Source organism: Ascaphus truei, chromosome 21 (genome assembly GCF_040206685.1).
Source record: "Ascaphus truei isolate aAscTru1 chromosome 21, aAscTru1.hap1, whole genome shotgun sequence".
Lineage (NCBI taxonomy): Eukaryota > Metazoa > Chordata > Amphibia > Anura > Ascaphidae > Ascaphus > Ascaphus truei.
In genome coordinates this window covers 7,022,665-7,036,952 of record NC_134503.1, presented here as the reverse complement: position 1 = coordinate 7,036,952, position 14,288 = coordinate 7,022,665, and the positions used below count along the sequence as shown (strand labels likewise).

At 53.0% G+C, this 14,288-nt stretch overlaps 1 protein-coding gene across 1 annotated transcript in view; it reads left to right on the top strand.

The window, feature by feature from the left end:
• Positions 1-14,288, top strand: part of LOC142472072 (histo-blood group ABO system transferase-like) — a 178,775-nt gene that overhangs the window by 156,850 nt on the left and 7,637 nt on the right. Inside the window, exon 5 of the mRNA XM_075578791.1 lies at positions 9,013-9,069. Within this exon, the coding sequence (XP_075434906.1) occupies positions 9,013-9,069 (57 nt within the window). The remainder of the gene's footprint in view (positions 1-9,012; positions 9,070-14,288) is intronic.

The window sequence follows — 14,288 nt, the reverse complement described above, 5'->3', positions numbered from 1 at the left end:
ACCCCGCCGAAACAACACGACTTTCGCCGGTGGCGACGGGTCACGTCACTCGGCGTGTCGCCGTCTTCATCTACGGCACTCTAGGCACGGCCTAATAAGGAGAAACAACTGTAATTATAGCATTTGTACAGCTAACACTTTGATGCTTTTATTTCCCTCTGACTTTGTCACTATTATTACAGGGGGAAAGTCCGGTCGATTGAAGTGTTGGCTTTTCACCGTTTGTTTGGCTCTACTGTTCATCTTTTCATTCAGCTGGTGAGTTTATACATCAATGATATTATTTAGACCTAGATCCTGCACAGTAGGGCTCTTCAACTTGTTTCCTACTGGCCACACTTGATTTGGTCTTTAGACTCTCTGCTAGTTTCATACTTGTTTCTTAGGCAGCTGAGTGCAGTTTTTCAGACTGAAACTCACTTGTAAGTTACTACAATGTAAATATATATAGTAAAGATGATATACATGCTTTCAAAATGTTGAAACACGTAATTTTTAAGTCTTTGAATGTATCTAAAATCACATTACAATAAGCTTGTGGCCCTTATACTCTAAAATGTTTTCTGACCTGACCCCTGTGTGTGTATATCTATGTATTTATAGAGAGAGAGAGAGAGAGAGAGAATCCACTCCAGCAGGAGCAGACACAAGACAGCACTCAAAAGGTAAGTAAGAAAACTTGTATTCAAAAATAAACATAGCACAAACGTGACCAACGTTTCGGTCCTCGTGGGACCTTCCTCAGGGTGGTGCGAGGACCGAAACGTTGGTCATGTTTGTGCTGTGTTTATTTTTGAATACAAGTTTTCTTACTCACCTTTTGAGTGCTGTCTTGTGTCTGCTCCTGCTGGAGTGGATTATTTTTCTCTTACTATTGGTATAGGATATGCACCGCAAACTGTTTATGGTATTGGGAGTGCCGGCTGCCCTGTGTGTGTGTGTGTTATATATATATATATATATATATATATATTATTAATAAATAAGGAATACATATATCCCACAAGAATGGGTTTAATATGTACTTTTCTTATCATCTGAATATATATTCAGATGATAAGAAAAGTACATATTAAACCCATTCTTGTGGGATATATGGACTCCCTATTTATTAATAAAATATATAATAGTAATCACACTGTTACCATAGACACAGATTTAGCAATAAGATTAGAAAAAGGTATGTGTTCAGCTTCCAACAAATACTTCAAGAAAGTACTCATTTTCCATTATAAGCCAGGATTCACTAAACTCCAATTAGGAGTATCGGAGCTAATACTTGCAGTAACAGCTACTGATGTGAATGGCAGTATCAAGCTCCAATACCCCATATCAGATCTTAGTGCATCTCCACACCAGCAGAAGCTGTTTGACGAGAAAATGTAAACTCTAGTTTAGAAAAACGCCGAACACACAGAGATGGCTCTACTCTTCTAACTTTTGTAATAGTTACCTTATACATATTTCTACTTAATGAGCTCCTATCCTATCATGACATCACAAATTTTCCAAAAGTACCAGTTTCAATGTTATATGTAAGGGCCTGACAACCCTATTAATATCAGATACGACATAAAATGCCCTTTATCAGTAATCTTGAGAATTCTAATAGTTCTCAAATAAATTACTGTATACTGAAAGTCACAGAAAGATTATCAAATGTTACTCCTGTCACTCCTCACTTTTCCTACTGACGATGGCTGCATACAATTTTAATCTCTTAAACTTTCCACCAAGTGTCTTATTACCAGGGTTATTAAACTCCAATGAAATTAATTATGCAATGAGTGAGACTGCAGAGCAGGTCTTAAAATCCTATTTTGATAATTGGCGCCCATGGCAATAAATCGGCATATGCAAGATGCCAAGATATAGGCACTAGAATGAAAGCTGGGATTTCCCATTCCCACATCAAAGCTGCTGCCATTACCACGGGGCATCCTGAGCTGAACCACATAATTTTTTTGCTGTGGCTCCCCATTATCCCTCCCTGGTTTTATTGTCAGTGTTCTTCCTGGACATTTTAAGATGGTCGCTCTAGTCATCCAATACGAAGCTGCCATTCCATCCTTCTCATGACATTATGGCTTTCTACTGGCTCGCAGCACAAGCAAGATTTGGTGGCCATTTTAATTTCCCTAAAAGGGTAGAAAACCCCGGCAACTAAACAAAAATAAAAAAGTGGGGGATTGCTGCTTGAATTAGCTATTTTTAAAAAAAATAATTAAGATGTCCTGGCTCTCTATGAATAGTTGCAGCAAAGTGGGTATAATTAAAATGAAGAACGACCAATGTTTACGTCTAGCCAAACAGTGGCTGAATTGTGAGTTTCCCACACGGAAAGAAGTAACACCATTTTTTTTTATTTTAAGTACCATTACTCTTTGTTTATTTACAAATGTAGTTTTACTATTTTGTAAGGTACAGTAGTTTTATTTTAGAGAGACTTTCCACCATACTATTTGCACAGCCTAAATATTGCTTGCATTGTTTTAAAATAGAGTCCAAAGACCTTCGTCCCAATGTTTAATAAATGTATATCTATTCACTGTACTACCACTTTTATTAAACCACTGCAACCACTGCCGAGAGGCCTTTATCAGTGCTGGACAATAGTGCAATGGTGCACCTCTCATTTCTCATGGATATCATCTCATTCTAGGCATGCCTTGAGAAACAGTGAATGGTATCCCAGGGCCATGTTTTCGTGCAAAGCAGTGAGGTGAGTAGTTCTAGCTTTAACTTTCAGGTTTACTGCAAATAGGGCCTCAGACAGATTTCCCAGGGCCCAGGACTACAGTTAAGACCGCCCGCCCCCCACCCCCCCCCTCCCCCAGTGTCGGCGGTCTTGCAAGCCTCCCCATTTCATACCTCGCGAGCCTCCTCTACCCATGTATTTCTCTCCGTCTCAGTTTTACCCCCTCTCCTCCTCACTCACTCCCTCACCCCCTCTCTCCTATCAGTCTCCCTCCCCTCCATCAATTATTCCACTCACTCAATCCCCCCTACTCACACTCATTCCCTCCACCCTGCCCCACACACAATTCCCCCCCAAAATACGTACTAAAAAACTCCACCACCCCCCAATTACAAAAAACCCACCCTAAATACAAAATCCCTTCCCAGAGAGTGTGGAGAGATTAGTGGGGGGGGGGGGAGGGGCCGGGTGGGGGGCGAGAATGGTGTGTGTGTGTGTGTGTGTGTGTGTGTGTGTGTGTGTGTGTGTGTGTGTGTGTGTGTGTGTGTGTACAGAGAGGGGCGGAGAGACAAAGGGGATAGGTGCAGTTTGTGATGTCATTTGTTTTATAAATATATATTTTTAATGTGTCCCGGTTTTTACTTTTGTAAATCTGTTCACCCTGCTTAGTGGAAAGGTTGGTTTAATTTTTGGAATTTGGAATAATCCTTTACTTCACCAACTGTGTGCTATGTCCTTCCTCCAGGCTTCTTGTTTGGGCAATGTATATTTTCTTACAATGACTTCCTACAAAGTGCACATGCCATGTTTATGTAAACTTTTTGCCTTTATCTATCTATATATTTCTGAAAGCGTTCTATGTGTCTTTGTCTGTATGTCCCTCCCTGTGTCCCTAGCGGCAATCACATTGGACCTTGGGCCAGGCCAATGAGATGGCTCCCTTGGCCCGCCCGCCCCCGCACACCTCTCATTGGCCTGAGGCAGAGTGACGGGCCAAAGGTCACACACACACACACACACACACCTCCCCCCCAAAAAATAAGTATAACACTCCCCCCCCTCTCACCCCTGTGGACTTGCCCCCCCCCAACTGTCACCCATCTGGCCCTCCTCAGCGGCTGCCCGCCCTTGACCACCCACCCTCTCACCCCTTCTCCCTTCCCGCCGCTGGCCTGCAACAACAGAGCCACCCCCTATCACCATTACGGCCCCTTTGCTACGCCCTTACCCCACGCGGCAATTTCCGCCGCGGGTCCTCTAAAACGAGCACGCTGCCGGCGGGGAGGGGTGGTTTCGGGGAGCAGAGGGGTCTGGCAGTCAGGTTCCCCGCTTCGGGTCCGGCGGCCGCGCACGGTAGGCGGAGGTACAGCCACTGGTGTGCCATGTGGTGCTCCCGCAGGGGGAGCACAGGCACTTGCGTGCTCCGAGCGTTAGGCCCGCCCGGCCCCGAGGCGGGAAGTGGAGCCGCCAGCCATGCGCCCCCCCAACAACACCCTCTATCAGCACACGTACCCCACATCGCCGCCGCCAGACAGCAGAAACAGAACACTATCACCACCCCTCCTGCCACCACTCTGCGGGACCTCACAAACAGCCCGCTCACCCCCCCCCCTCCCCTCTCTTTCTCCCCCCCCCTCTCTTTCTCCCCCCTTCTCCCCTCTCTTTCTCCCCCCCCCTCCCCTCTCTTTCTCCCCCCCCCTCCCCTCTCTTTCTCCCCCCCCTCCCCTCTCTTTCTCCCCCCCCTCCCCTCTCTTTCTCCCCCTCCCCTCTCTTTCTCCCCCCCCCTCCCCTCTCTTTCTCCCCCCCTCACCTCTCTTTCTCCCTCTCTTTCTCCCCCCCTCTCCCCTCTCTTCCCCCCCCTCCCCTCTCTTCCCCCTCCCCTCTCTTCCCCCTCCCCTCTCTTTCCCCCCCCCTCCCCTCTCTTCCCCCTCCTCCCCTCTCTTCCCCCTCCTCCCCTCTCTTCCCCCCCCTCCCCTCTCTTCCCCCCCCTCCCCTCTCTTCCCCCCCCTCCCCTCTCTTTCTCCCCCCTCCTCCCCTCTTTCTCCCCCCCTCCCCTCTCTTTCCCCCCCTCTCTTTCCCCCCCTCCCCTCTCTTTCCCCCCCTCTCTTTCCCCCCCTCCCCTCTCTTCCCCCCCCTCCCCTCTTTCCCCCCCCTCTCTTTCCCCCCTCCCCTCTCTTTCCCCCCCTCCCCTCTCTCCCCCCCCCTCCCCTCTCTCCCCCCCCCTCTCACCCCTGTGGACTTGCCCCCCCCCAACTGTCACCCATCTGGCCCTCCTCAGCGGCTGCCCGCCCTTGACCACCCACCCTCTCACCCCTTCTCCCTTCCCGCCGCTGGCCTGCAACAACAGAGCCACCCCCTATCACCATTACGGCCCCTTTGCTACGCCCTTACCCCACGCGGCACTTTCCGCCGCGGGTCCTCTAAAATGAGCACGCTGCCGGCGGGGAGGGGTGGTTTCGGGGAGCAGAGGGGTCTGGCAGTCAGGTTCCCCGCTTCGGGTCCGGCGGCCGCGCACGGTAGGCGGAGGTACAGCCACTGGTGTGCCATGTGGTGCTCCCGCAGGGGGAGCACAGGCACTTGCGTGCTCCGAGCGTTAGGCCCGCCCGGCCCCGAGGCGGGAAGTGGAGCCGCCAGCCATGCGCCCCCCCCCCCCAACAACACCCTCTATCAGCACACGTACCCCACATCGCCGCCGCCAGACAGCAGAAACAGAACACTATCACCACCCCTCCTGCCACCACTCTGCGGGACCTCACAAACAGCCCGCTCACCCCCCCCTCCCCTCTCTTTCTCCCCCCCCTTTCTCCCCCCCCCTCCCCTCTCTTTCTCCCCCCCCCCCTCCCCTCTCTTTCTCCCCCTCCCCTCTCTTCTCCCCCCCCCCTCCCCTCTCTTTCTCCCCCCCCTCCCCCCCTCTCTTTCTCCCCCCCCTCCCCTCTCTTTCTCCCCCCTCCCCTCTCTTTCTCCCTCTCTTTCTCACCCCTCTCCCCTCTCTTCCCCCCCATCCCTCTCTTCCCCCTCCCCTCTCTTTACCCCCCCTCCCCTCTCTTCCCCTCCTCCCCTCTCTTCCCCCTCCTCCCCCCCCCTCCCCTCTCTTCCCCCCCCTCCCCTCTCTTCCCCCCCTCCCCTCTCTTCCCCCCCTCCCCTCTCTTCCCCCCCTCCCCTCTCTTTCTCCCCCCTCCTCCCCTCTTTCTCCCCCCCCCTCTCTTTCCCCCCCTCCCCTCTCTTCCCCCCCCTCCCCTCTTTCCCCCCCCTCTCTTTCCCCCCTCCCCTCTCTTTCCCCCCCTCCCCTCTCTTCCCTCTCCTCCCCTCTCCTCCCTCTCCTCCCCTCTCTTCCCTCTCCTCCCCTCTCTTCCCCCCCTCCCCTCTCTTCCCCCCCCTCCCCTCTCTTCCCCCCATCCCCTCTCTTCCCTCCCCTCTCTTCCCCCCCCCTCCCCTCTCTCCCCCCCCCCTCCCCTCTCTTCCCCCCCTCCCCTCTCTTCCCCTCCTCCACTCTCTTCCCCCCCTCCCCTCTCTTCCCCCTCCTCCCCTCTCTTCCCCCCCCTCCCCTCTCTTCCCCCCCCTCCCCTCTCTTCCCCCCTCCCCTCTCTTCCCCCCCTCCCCTCTCTTCCCCCCCTCCTCTCTTCCCCCCCCCCTCCTCTCTTCCCCCCCTCCCCTCTCTCCCCCCCCTCCCCTCTCTTCCCCCCCTTCTCCCCCCCCCTCTCTTCCCTCTCCTCCCCTCTCTTCCCTCTCCTCCCCTCTCTTCCCCCCCCTCCCCTCTCTTCCCCCCCCCTCCCCTCTCTTCCCCCCCCTCCCCTCTCTTTCCCCCCTCCCCTCTCTTCCCCCCCCTCCCCTCTCTTCCCCCCCTCCCCTCTCTTCCCCCCCTCCCCTCTCTTCCCCCCCTCCCCTCTCTTCCCCCCCTCCTCTCTTCCCCCCCCTCCTCTCTTCCCCCCCCTCCTCTCTTCCCCCCCTCCCCTCTCTCCCCCCCCCTCCCCTCTCCCCCCTCTTCCCCCCCTTCTCCCCCCCCCTCTCTTCCCTCTCCTCCCCTCTCTTCCCTCTCCTCCCCTCTCTTCCCCCCCCTCCCCTCTCTTCCCCCCCTCCCCTCTCTTCCCCCCCTCCCCTCTCTTCCCCCCCTCCCCTCTCTTCCCCCCCCCTCCCCTCTCTTTCCCCCCCTCCCCTCTCTTCCCCCTCTCCCCTCTCTTTCCCCCCCTCCCCTCTCTTCCCCCTCCCCTCTCTTTCCCCCCCCTCCCCTCTCTTTCCCCCCCTCCCCTCTCTTTCCCCCCCTCCCCTCTCTTCCCCCCCCCCCTCCCCTCTTTCCCCCACCCCTCCCCTCTTTCCCCCACCCCTCCCCTCTCCCCCCCCCTCCTTTCCCCCCCCCTCTCTTCCCCCCCCCTCCCCTCTCTTCACCCCCCTCCCCTCTCTTCACCCTCCCCTCTCTTCCCCCTCCCCTCTCTTTCCCCCTCCCCTCTCTTTCCCCCCCTCCCCTCTCTTTCCCCCCTCCCCTCTCTTTCCCCCCCCCTCCCCTCTCTTTCCCCCCCCCCTCCCCTCTCTTTCCCCCCCCCTCCCCTCTCTTTCCCCCCCCCTCCCCTCTCTTTCCCCCCCCCTCCCCTCTCTTTACACCCCCTCCCTCTCTTTACACCCCTCCCCTCTCTTTCCCCCCCCTCCCCTCTCTTTCCCCCCCCTCCCCTCTCTTTCCCCCCCCTCCCCTCTCTTTCCCCCCCTCCCCTCTCTTTCCCCCCCCTCCCCTCTCTTTCCCCCCCCCTCCCCTCTCTTTCCCCCCCTCCCCTCTCTTTCCCCCCCTCCCCTCTCTTCCCCCCCCTCCCCTCTCTTCCCCCCCCTCGCTTCTCTTTCCCCTCCCTCCCCTATCTTTCCCCCCCCTCTCTTTCCCCCCCTCCCCTCTCTTTTCCCCCCATCCCCTCTCTGACCCCTCCCCTCCCCTCTCTTCCCCCCCTCTCTTTTCCCCCCACACCACCCCACCTCTTTTCCCCCCACACCAACCCACCTCTTTTCCCCCCACACCACCCCACCTCTTCCCCCCCCCCCCCCACACCACCCCACCTCTTTCCCCCCCACACCACCCCACCTCTTTCCCCCCCCACACCACCCCACCTCTTTTCCCTCCCCCACACCACCCCACCTCTTTCCCACACCACCTCTTTCCCACCCCACACCACACCACCCCACCTCTTCTCCCCCCCACACCACCCCACCTCTTCTCCCCCCCACACAGAGGTGATGACCTCTTCTCCCCCCCACACCACCCCACCTCACAATTTTTGAACAACAACTACATTATATCATTTCACACATTTACATCCTGGGCAACGCCGGGTATATCAGCTAGTATAATATATATTGGAAAAAGTCTTCACAAACTAAATGGGTCCTGTAGTTCTTGTCTGTGATCAGTTTAAATGTTTCACAATTATTATTTTTTTTATAGTGAATTAGGCAAACTAATGTGTAACTGAGTTTTATGCTAAATATGCTTAATTTTCTCTATGTATTACTACATTTTCAGTGTTAAACTCATTGGTTTGCATGCACACAAAGATCTCAACTTTTTTTCTCGTGTTCTGCTAATTTCTCCCTTTTTCTTTCATTTATTTCTTCTGCTGCACCCTCTTGAAAAGCCGCCCTAAAACTGAACATCACAAACCAATGAGATTATTTCAGTTTCTTCCCAGGGGTTATGATTGCATGTACTTGGGTTACTGATGCCATGCCCAATATTGCAAGCATCAGTGAGGTTGCAGCACTCAGTACTGTGCTGGGATTTGCTTCAGCATTTTAATTATTGTATCTCCTTTGGTTGAATGGTCGTTTCTCACAGCTGTGTACCTAGGGTTGCCGCTGGGCTACTGACCACCCTATACAGGTTAATCCAGGCCAGGTTCTGCATTTGGAATTATTAATATAACAGCCTGACTGGTTTGATGCCACTTATAATTAAAGAAGGCGACATGGCCAGTGTAAATCAACATAGGCTTATGTCAACTAGAAATGTAGCCAACGTTATTGTAACAGCCAGCCATTGTTTTGAAACAAGCAAGTGTGTGAAGGGGGCTGGGCTCTAGCACTATTACGGGAGAGAGCCTGTGAGTGCAATAACGTTGGCTACATCTCTATCACAATTTAAAAGCTTAACCTGGATGGAAATCTGAGTATCCAGGAGCCAAGTAGCAACCCTTGTGTCTAAAGAACACAATGATGTGTATTGTTGTGTACTAATTGTGTACTAATTCTATGCCATGACATGAGTGAACCCTAAAGCTGCCCTGTTGATCCCACTGGGGAGAGTAGTGAGATGCACTGTACCGTTTACTGTCTCTTCTCAGCCACAGCACCAACATTACCGAATACCTGGACCAATTCAAAGAAGTGAAGCTCCAGGGGTAAAGTCTTTTCCTAAAGAATGAATGAGTGGAATTATTAACCGTGCTACTGCTGATAAGCGGTACTCCTGAGCATCTTATCACACTTCCTTGATTTCTTATCCCCCATATAAATGGAGGTCATGTAAAATTGTAAATATTGACACTGGAGAAAATATTCTACCGGTATGTAAGGGTTTTATTTTTATATATTATATTTTTTAAATGTAGAAAAAAATAAAATTCTGAATGAGTCATTTTGATTTCTTTCATTTTTTAGTACTGTGAATATGCAGGAAGTTGAAGTAAGAAATCCCCATTAGTATCAGGAGTACTGGGATATCCACGGGGGAGTCCGATTTAGTCAGATGAAGTACTTGGAATCGGGGTGGGAGCTGGAATGTCACCCAGGGATCCGGATAGGCAGAGGAGTATGCAGACAAAGCAGGGGCCAGGGCTGGCGGCAGGCAGAGACTACTCAGACAACGCAGGAATCATAACCAGGTTTAAGATATAGCAGGAATCTGAGTCAGGAGGAATCAGTAGCAGGGGAGCGACATAACCTGCATCCATGGTAGTAAATTTGTTGTACAGCACAGGTAGTAGGGAAAGGTGCCTTCTTATAGGTCAGGGTGGTCATGTGTGTAGTTACAGCTGAGTGCTGATGAGCTGCTAGAAGGAAACAGTCCATATACATGGGTTCCGACAGTACCACCCGCCCTCTACGTGGCAAGTCGATGGTAGGCTTCAAGAGATAACAGGAATGAAATTGTCTGAGCAAGCACGGAGCATGAACTTGAGTGGCCTGTAGCCACAAGCGCTCCTTCGGTCCATAGACCTTCCAATCTGTAAGATAAAATAGAAGTCTGCAAACCTTCTGAGCATCACACATCACCTGGATCTCAAACTTTGGATGTTTTCATGAGGGCCGGGGGTCTACGGACTCTGTTAGGCAAAGTGTTGGAAGTAGTGGGTTTCAACAGCGATACATGAAATACCAGGTGTATCTTCCAGGAAGCAGGTAACTGGAGACAAGAGGCCACATGGTTAAACTTTTGATTGATTGAAAATGGCCCTACAAACTTAGGAGAAAACTTGTTTTTGTTTTTAGGAGGTAAGTCCCAACTGGATATCCATACTCACCCACCCAATTGATACACAGGAGCAGGCGTTAGATGGCGATCCGCAAATTTATTGGATCTGATCTTTGCTCGATGCAATTGACTTGCTAAACTCTTATGGATCTTTTGAAGTGAAGATACCGAGGAGGAGAGGGCTGGTACTGGAGACAATTCCTGTTCAGAGGGTATCATCTTCGGGTGATATGCGAGTGTGGCAAAGAAAGGGCTGTGATTTTTAGGTGCATGCAGGGAATTGTTATAAGAGAACTCTGTAGTTGCTAGAAAAGTAGTCCAGTCTGACTGGTTGGTGTTAGTAAAATACCTAAGATACTTTTCCAAGGTTTGGTTCAGACATTCAGTTTGTCCATTAGACTGTGTGTGATTGCTCACGTTAGTGCCTTTTGAATATGCAGTAATCAACACATTTCAGATCAGAAACAGGAAATTAATTGGGAGCCATTGTCTGAAATTATCTTACTAGGAAGGCCATGTATAGTATATAATTAGTTGAAGAAATCATGACAGTCCTTGAGCTGTGGGAAACCGAGGAAGGGGTACGAAGTGAGCAAGTTTAAAAAAGGAATCGATGATTGTGAGAATTACTGTGGTACCCACAGAGGGGAGTAATTTTACGATGAAGTCCATAGAGATACAGGTCCAAAATTGACTAGAACAGTCAATTGGTTGTAGTACTGGTTTGTCGCGGCCTTTGTCACGTCTGTTTCAAACGTGCACAAGTTTAACAGGAACTAATGAATTGATCGTGGTACCATTGAAGAACTTGTAGACATAATGCTTTGGTGGGAACATAAAGTCTAATACAGTGAAGAACGAGGCGTTCTTTACTTGTTCTAGCAATTCTGGAACTAACTGTAGTGGGTATCTATTCTTGACCTCATTCAGAGCACGATAGTCTATACATGGTCTCAAAGTTCTCTCTTTTTTTTAGGGACAAAAAATAGTGGAGCTCCGGTGGGAGACTTAGACAGAGTAATAAACCCCCTTTCCAGGTTTTCCTTTATGTATTGTCGTAATACATCGGTTTCTGGCCCGTACAGCCAAATACACAACCAAAGGGAATAGAAGCTTCAAGTATCAGGCCAATAGGACAGTCATATTATCGATGCTGAGGTGGAACCTCGGCATCCTTTTGGTCAAACACACCCCAAAAATCAGAATACTTAGCAAGAAGCAAAGTGACTAACACTTTATCTTGAACTGGACAAAAAATGTTCAATACCAGGGCAGGGGATGTTGGAATAGATCTGCAGAGAAAGCAATTCTGTACACAATAGATAGAAGATCCCCTCCCCTCTCTTCCCCCCTCCCCTCTCTTCCCCCCCCCATCCCTCTCTTCCCCCCCCCCTCCCCTCTCTTCCCCCCCTCCCCTCTCTTCCCCCCCTCCCCTCTCTTCACCCTCCCCTCTCTTCCCCCTCCCCTCTCTTTCCCCCCCCCTCCCCTCTCTTTCCCCCCCTCCCCTCTCTTCCCCCCCCCTCCCCTCTCTCCCCCACCCCTCCCCTCTCCCCCCCTCCCCTCTCCCCTCTCTTCCCCCCCTCCCCTCTCTTCACCCTCCCCTCTCTTCCCCCTCCCCTCTCTTTCCCCCTCCCCTCTCTTCCCCCCCCCCCTCCCCTCTCTTTCCCCCCCCCCTCCCCTCTCTTTCCCCCCCCCCTCCCCTCTCTTTCCCCCCCCTCCCCTCTCTTTCCCCCCCTCCCCTCTCTTTACACCCCCCTCCCTCTCTCTCTTTCCCCCCCTCCCCTCTCTTTCCCCCCTCCCCTCTTTCCCCCCCCCTCCCCTCTGTTCCCCCCCCCCCTCCCCTCTCTTTCCCCCCCCCTCCCCTCTCTTCCCCCCTCCCCTCTCTTCCCCCCCCTCCCCTCTCTTCCCCCCTCCCCTCTCTTCCCCCCCCTCCCCTCTCTTCCCCCCCCCTCCCCTCTCTTCCCCCCTCCCCTCTCTTCCCCCCCCTCCCCTCTCTTCCCCCCCCTCCCCTCTCTTCCCCCTCCCCTCTCTTTCCCCCCCCTCCCCTTCCCCCCCTCCCCTCTCTTTCCCCCCCTCCCCTCTCTTCCCCCCCCCTCCCCTCTCTCCCCCCCTCCCTTCCCCCCCTCCCCTCTCTTCCCCCTCCCCTCTCTTTCCCCCCCCTCCCCTCTCTTTCCCCCCCCTCCCCTCTCTTTCCCCTCCCTCTCTCTCTTTCCCCCCCTCCCCTCTCTTTCCCCCCCTCCCCTCTCTTCCCCCCCTCCCCTCTCTTTCCCCCCCCCTCCCCTCTCTTTCCCCCCCTCCCCTCTCTTCCCCCCCCCTCTCTTTCCCCCCCTCCCCTCTCTTCCCCCCCTCCCCTCTCTTCACCCTCCCCTCTCTTCCCCCTCCCCTCTCTTTCCCCCCCCTCCCCTCTCTTTCCCCCCCTCCCCTCTCTTTCCCCCCCTCCCCTCTCTTCCCCCCCCTCCCCTCTCTCCCCCACCCCTCCCCTCTCCCCCCTCCCTTCCCCCCCTCCCCTCTCTTCCCCCCCCCCTCCCCTCTCTTCACCCTCCCCTCTCTTCCCCCTCCCCTCTCTTTCCCCCTCCCCTCTCTTTCCCCCCCTCCCCTCTCTTCCCCCCCCCTCCCCTCTCTTCCCCCCCCTCCCCTCTCTTTAGACCCCCCTCCCTCTCTTTCCCCCCCCTCCCCTCTTTCCCCCCCTCCCCTCTTTCCCCCCCTCCCCTCTCTTTCCCCCCCCCTCCCCTCTCTTTCCCCCCCTCCCCTCTTTCCCCCCCTCGCTTCTCTTTCCCCTCCCTCCCCTATCTTTCCCCCCCTCCCCTCTCTTTCCCCCCCCCTCCCCTCTCTTCCCCCCCTCCCCTCTCTTCCCCCCCCCCTCCCCTCTCTTCCCCCCCTCTCTTTTCCCCCCACACCACCCCACCTCTTTTCCCCCCACACCAACCCACCTCTTTTCCCCCCACACCACCCCACCTCTTCCCCCCCCCACACCACCCCACCTCTTCCCCCCCCCCACACCACCCCACCTCTTTCCCCGCACACCACCCCACCTCTTCCCCCCCCCCCCCCACACCACCCCACCTCTTTTCCCCCCCACACCACCCCACCTCTTTTCCCTCCCCCACACCACCCCACCTCTTTCCCACACCACCTCTTTCCCACACCACACCACACCACACCACCTCTTTGCCCCCCCACAACACCCCACCTCTTCTCCCACCCACACAGAGGTGATGACCTCTTCTCCCCCCCACACCACCCCACCTCACAATTTTTGAACAACAACTACATTATATCATTTCACACATTTACATCCCGGGCAACGCCGGGTATATCAGCTAGTATAATATATATTGGAAAAAGTCTTCACAAACTAAATGGGTCCTGTAGTTCTTGTCTGTGATCAGTTTAAATGTTTCACAATTATTATTTTTTTATAGTGAATTAGGCAAACTAATGTGTAACTGAGTTTTATGCTAAATATGCTTAATTTTCTCTATGTATTACTACATTTTCAGTGTTAAACTCATTGGTTTGCATGCACACAAAGATCTCAACTTTTTTTCTCGTGTTCTGCTAATTTCTCCCTTTTTCTTTCATTTATTTCTTCTGCTGCACCCTCTTGAAAAGCCGCCCTAAAACTGAACATCACAAACCAATGAGATTATTTCAGTTTCTTCCCAGGGGTTATGATTGCATGTACTTGGGTTACTGATGCCATGCCCAATATTGCAAGCATCAGTGAGGTTGCAGCACTCAGTACTGTGCTGGGATTTGCTTCAGCATTTTAATTATTGTATCTCCTTTGGTTGACTGGTCGTTTCTCACAGCTGTGTACCTAGGGTTGCCGCTGGGCTACTGACCACCCTATACAGGTTAATCCAGGCCAGGTTCTGCATTTGGAATTATTAATATAACAGCCTGACTGGTTTGATGCCACTTATAATTAAAGAAGGCGACATGGCCAGTGTAAATCAACATAGGCTTATGTCAACTAGAAATGTAGCCAACGTTATTGTAACAGCCAGCCATTGTTTTGAAACAAGCAAGTGTGTGAAGGGGGCTGGGCTCTAGCACTATTACGGGAGAGAGCCTGTGAGTGCAATAACGTTGGCTACATCTCTATCACAATTTAAAAGCTTAACCTGGATGGAAATCTGAGTA